Here is a 6,408-nt window from a genome sequence, read left to right as displayed (position 1 = left end):
CAGTAACCCTTTACACTGTCCTAACCCTTTACACTGTACCAACCCAGTAACCCTTTACACTGTACTAACCCTTTACACTGTACTAACCCAGTAACCCTTTACACTGTACTAACCCTTTACACTGTACTAACCCTTTACACTGTACTAACCCTTTACACTGTACTAACCCTTTACACTATACTAACACAGTAACCCGGTACACTGTACTATGACAACTGTGGTGGTGACGTTCCCACTTTCTTTTAGCAGTAATAAAAACGAGATGATCAGAATCAAACCTTTATTGAAACTGTGCCACTTAATTTCATATTCCCTGTTGTGTGTGTGTGTTAAGTGCCATTGTGTGTCTATGGGTGGTCCAGTAGAGTAAGCCCGTCCCCTGCAGGGTTAGCGGTCAGCAGCAGCCAATGGTTGATGTCTCGCTCGGCCTTATGGGAGTCCAGGAAGGTGTGGGCTGTCACCTCATATTCTTTACCATACGGAGTCCTGCAGGAATATACAATATAATATTACTTCTACACTATTACAATACTACTACTACTACAATAGTACTAATACTACACTATTACAATACTACTACTACTACAATAGTACTAATACTACACTATTACAATACTACTACTACTACAATAGTACTAATACTACTACTACTACAATAGTACTAATACTACACTATTACAATACTACTACTACTGCAACCTCGTATTATTTACCATGCAGAGTCCTGTTAGAGACAATAATATATACAAGATTACTACCATACTACTAGCTACTCACACTACTGCTACTACTGCCACCTCGTATTATTTACCATGCAGAGTCCTGTTAGAGACAATAATACTAGCACTACTACTACACTACTGCTGTCACCTCATATCCTTTACCATGCAGAGTCCTGTTAGAGACAATAATACTAGCACTACTACTACACTACTGCCACCTCATATCCTTTACCATGCAGAGTCCTGTTAGAGACAATAATACTAGCACTACTACTACACTACTGCTGTCACCTCATATCCTTTACCATGCAGAGTCCTGTTAGAGACAATAATACTAGCACTACTACTACCTCATATCCTTTACCATGCAGAGTCCTGTTAGAGACAATAATACTAGCACTACTACTACACTACTACTACCTCATATCCTTTACCATGCAGAGTCCTGTTAGAGACAATAATACTAGCACTACTACTACACTACTGCTGTCACCTCATATCCTTTACCATGCAGAGTCCTGTTAGAGACAATAATACTAGCACTACTACTACACTACTGCCACCTCATATCCTTTACCATGCAGAGTCCTGTTAGAGACAATAATACTAGCACTACTACTACACTACTGCCACCTCATATCCTTTACCATGCAGAGTCCTGTTAGAGACAATAATACTAGCACTACTACTACACTACTGCTGTCACCTCATATCCTTTACCATGCAGAGTCCTGTTAGAGACAATAATACTAGCACTACTACTACACTACTGCTGTCACCTCATATCCTTTACCATGCAGAGTCCGTTTGAGACAATAATACTAGCACTACTACTACACTACTGCTGTCACCTCATATTCTTTACCATGCAGAGTCCTGTTAGAGACAATAATACACAATATTACTACTATACTGCTACAATCCTGTGCCTCTAAATTGAAGATGTTTTTCATAATTTGACGACATTCAGAAACAACTTCACCACTGGAAAGATGGTTCATATTTTTTTCCCAATCTCAAAGCAGACAGATTTTAACAGTAAATTATCAACACATTGAAAGGGCGGCCTCTTATCTTGGTATCTGGATAGATTAAAAACGTCGTTTTAAACAGCACATACAATTTGTATCTCAAAAGTTGGGTTTAATTTCAGAAATAAATCTTGTTTCTTTATGTGTCAGGAAAGACCTAATATAGTTTACATGTGTCATGACGTGGCCCTTTCTGGGTATAGATCATGGCTTCCCCCTCTCTCACTCTCTTCTACACCCAGGTTATTTTTATCTCAGGCCATAAATTCCTGGCAGAGACTCTCTCCCCCTGGCCATGCAGAGAGAGAGACCACAGAGTGAACACAGGATTTCACGTGGACGAACTCCTAAATCCCCAAAATGGGAAAAGTAAACTATATGTCCACTTGTAAGAATGTGGGAAGGGTCAGTGGACACTTAAGGGACAGCTATGTTGAGTGTGTTTCATTTGGTGACCTCACAAAGGACAGAAAACACACACAACTATATCTCTGAATGTGTACATTTCTCAATTATGTTTTTTGCATCTAATTATTGTATAATTTGAATGAGTAAAGATGAAACTATTTGTGAAATGATGTAATGTGATGTTAAACCTTTAATGTGAGAGAATTGTATTCCCTTTAAACTTTAACTTAGTCATTGGCCCGCCCCCGTGACCACAGACATGATCAGGTGTCATGGAAGCGCCCTCTTCTACTGTTATGAATAAAATCCCCTCCCAAGAAAATCCTCTTCAGACTAAGCAAGCCAGCGTGAGCTGTGATTGTGAATAGTTAAGATCACGCATACCTTGGTGTAAGCTGAGGTGGCACAGGTTTGTGTACCAAGACTAAGCAAACCAACAGCGTGAGCTGTGATTGCATTGGTTGTTGAATTCCTAACCATAACCCCGTGGAGCATTGGCTACACGGCTGGAAATGGTTCAACTCCGAGACTATCGATCCCTGCAGAATAACAGCAAATCTTAGATACTAATTACTAGTCTGCAGCTAAAAATGATATAAACCTGGGATGCGAATACCGACAACTGCCGAAACATCTAGTCTATGAGATAATTTCTGAATGGTTCTCTGAAGTATCCATTCTAACCACAAAATACTTTGATCTTCAGGGAAACAGAAAGAAAGACTTGGATGAACTCTCCAGCAGACGGACTGGATTCCAAAAGAGAAGACAACAATGACATACACCATAAATATGTACTTGCAATTATTCTCGAATGAGCGGCCGTTCACGTGTGAAGGATTAGCATTTCAATGAATAAAATTATAGACTGTAATGAATCCATTTTTGTCTTTCCCGCTCTTTCTCAGTCCCACCCCTTCCCTTTGTCCACCAAGCCGTCATATCAGTTTAGCCCACTAGGGAATATTCTCTATCATTTTTAGTAACCAATATCTACTGTTTGTGCATTTCTGTGATTATTTAGTTAGTAAATAAATGATTAAGCCAACTGGTGTATGGATGATTTATAGTAAAGGCTGGGTTCATGCAGATAACCAACAATTTACGACATTCAGATGAGACTGATATAATAATTCATTAATAGAAGGCTAATAATAATTCATTAATAGAAGACTAATTGATCAGATATTAAAATATCTGAAGAGTTATATTCGGAAAAGCATAACTGTAATCTGAAGATTTTCCGTGGTGCCCCGACTTCCTAGTTAATAAAATGTACATTATTAGTTTAATCACGTAATAATAATTACAGAGAATCGATTTGATAAAATAAGTCTTCATTTTTAATGATGCCAAAGACAAGACACATGCAAACCTCAGCCAGCATCCTTCAGATACTGGGTACTGTGTATCACAAGTCACTTAGATTTAGAACTAATGCAAGACCACTCACCCATCACTGTGATCTACAGAACATGGTGAGGTGGCCCTACCCTCCAACAAGAAGCCTGAAACACTGAAACATCTTTTGTGCTTGGATTATTGCCTACTTATCTGTGCTCCTCACTTACAAAGTCATTGAATTTCCCAAAGTGTATCCTGTGTTTTGCCCACCACCCAGGACAATGGATCGGATCCCAGCCGGCGAACCAAAACAACGATGCCGTAAAAGGGGCAGACAAAGCACTCTTCTGGTCAGGCTCCGGAGACGGGCACATCGCGCACCACTCCCGAGTATACTACTCGCCAATGTCCAGTCTCTTGACAACAAGGTTGGTGAAATCCGAGCAAGGGTTACATTCCAGAGAGACATAAGAGACTGTAACGTTCTTTGCTTCACGGAAACATGGCTCACTAGAGAGACGCTATCGGAGTCGGGACAGCCAGCTGGTTTCTTCACGCATCGCGCCGACAGAAACAAGCATCTTTCTGGTAAAAAGAGGGGCGGGGGGGTATGCCTTATGATTAACAAGACGTGGTGTGATCATAACAACATACAGGAACTCAAGTCCTTCTGTTCACCTGACTTCACAATCAAATGTCGACCGCATTATCTACCAAGAGAATTCTCTTTGATTATAATCACAGCCGCATATATTCCCCCCCAAGCAGACACATCGATGGCAGAGACTAAAACAGGAAGCTCCCACGCTCAGGTCTGTTCAACGCTGGTCCGACCAATCTGATTCCACGCTTCAAGATTGCTTCGATCACGTGGATTGGGATATGTTCCGCATTGCGTAAAAAACAACAACATTGATGAATACACTGATTCGGTGAGCGAGTTTATTAGCAAGTGCACCGGCGATGTCGTACCGACAACAAACATTAAACATTAAAACATTCCCAAACCAGAAACCGCGGATTGGGTGCGTTCTGAGCCCTCTCCTGTACTCCCTTGTTCACCCATGACCGTGTGGCCATGCACGCCTCCAACACAATCATCAAGTTTGCAGACGACACCACAGTGGTAGGCTTGATTACCAACAACGACGAGACGGCCTACAGGGAGGAGGTGAGGACCCGCGGAGTGTGGTGTCAGGAAAATAACCTCACACAAAACAAAGGAGATGATCATGGACTTCAGGAAACAGCAGAGGAAGCAGCCCCATATCCACATTGACGGGACAGTAGTGGAGAAGGTGGAAAGTTTTGAAGTTCTTCAGTGTACACATCATGGACAAACTGAAGTTGTCCACCCACACAGACAGCGTTGTGAAGAAGGGACAGCATCAGCGATTATGGCAGAATACAGCTCATTCAATGCTGTCTTAGTGCCAGCTGTGTCATGTTGACTTTTGTTTTGTTTTTATTTAGTATGGTCAGGGCGTGAGTTGGGGTGGGCAGTCTATGTTAGTTTTTCTATGTTTGATTTCTGTTTCGGCCTAGTATGGTTCTCAATCAGAGGCAGGTGTTGTTAGTTGTCTCTGATTGAGAATCATACTTAGGTAGCCTGGGTTTCACTGTTGGGGTGGGTGGTTCTGGTCCGATCCTTACTCCTCTTCAGACGAAGAGGAGATCTGCCATTACAGAACCACCCACCAAGAAAGGACCAAGCAGCGTGGTAACGGGCAGCATCAGGAGAGGCAGCAATATTTTGAGAACTGGACTTGGGAGGAGATTCTGGACGGCAAAGGACCCTGGACTCAGCCAGGGGAATATTGCCGTCCCAAAGCAGAACTGGAGGCAGCGAAAGCAGAGAGGCGCCGGTATGAGGAGGCAGCACAGCAGCGCAGCTGGAAGCCCAAGAGGCATCCCCAAAAATATCTTGGGGGAGGCACATGGGGAGTGTGGCGAGTTCAGGTAGGAGACCTGCGCCAACTTCCCCTGCTTACCGGAGAGCGAGAGGGACCGGGCAGGCACCGTGTTATGCGGTGGAGCGCACGGTGTCCCCGGTGCGTGTGCATAGCCCGGTGCGGTACATTCCAGCTCCTCGTATCGGCCGGGCTAGAGTGGGCATCGAGCCAGGTGCCATGAAGCCGGCTCTACGCATCTGGTCTCCAGTGCGTCTCCTCGGGCCGGCATACATGGCACCAGCCTTACGCATGGTGTCCCCGGTTCGCTAGCACAGCCCAGTGCGGGCTATTCCACCTCGCCGCACTGGCCTGGCTACGGGGAGCATTCAAACAGGTAAGGTTGGGCAGGCTCGGTGCTCAAGAGCTCCAGTGCACCTGCACGCTCCGGTCTATCCGGTGCCACCTCCACGCACCAGCCCTCCGGTGGCAGACCCCCGCACCAGGCTGTCTCTCCGTCTTCTCCATACAGGTGCTCCCGCCTGTCCTGAGCCGCCAGAGTCTCCCGTCTGTCCTGAGCCGCCAGAGCCTCCCGTCTGTCCTGAGACGCCAGAGCCTCCCGTCTCTCCTGAGCGTTCAGTCTGTCCTGAGCCGCCAGAGCCGTCAGCCAGCCAGGAGTCTCCCGCCTGTCCGGCGCTGCCGAAATCCCCCGTCCATTCGGGACCCGTGCCAAGGGTCCCCAGTCCGAGGTCGGCGGCGAGGGTCGCCGCTCATAAGAGGCCACGGGCGGTGGAGGAGGCGGACAAAAACTGTGGTGAAGTGGGGTCCACGTCCCGCGCCAGAGCCGCCACCGCGGACAAACGCCCACCCAGACCCTCCCCTATAGAGGACTTACCCTACATTATTCATCTCATATGCATACGTATATACTGTACTCTACATCATTGACTGCATCCTTATGTAATACATGTATCACTAGCCACTTTAACTATGCCACTTTGTTTACTTTGTCTA

The 6,408-nt window shown here is 45.2% G+C and overlaps 1 protein-coding gene across 2 annotated transcripts in view; it reads right to left on the bottom strand.

Annotated features, from left to right (window-relative positions):
• Positions 1–266: 266 nt before the first annotated feature.
• The window catches only part of cfap161 (cilia and flagella associated protein 161), a 28,332-nt gene continuing 22,190 nt past the window's right edge, over positions 267–6,408 (bottom strand). For both annotated transcript variants that reach the window (XM_052517189.1, XM_052517190.1), the window contains one exon: positions 267–486. In XM_052517189.1, the coding sequence (XP_052373149.1) occupies positions 348–486 (139 nt within the window). In that variant the 3' untranslated portion in view covers positions 267–347. The remainder of the gene's footprint in view (positions 487–6,408) is intronic.

The sequence above is a fragment of the Oncorhynchus keta genome, unplaced genomic scaffold (assembly GCF_023373465.1).
Source record: "Oncorhynchus keta strain PuntledgeMale-10-30-2019 unplaced genomic scaffold, Oket_V2 Un_scaffold_6048_pilon_pilon, whole genome shotgun sequence".
NCBI classification, from domain to species: domain Eukaryota; kingdom Metazoa; phylum Chordata; class Actinopteri; order Salmoniformes; family Salmonidae; genus Oncorhynchus; species Oncorhynchus keta.
This window is presented reverse-complemented; position numbering and strand designations above follow the sequence as displayed.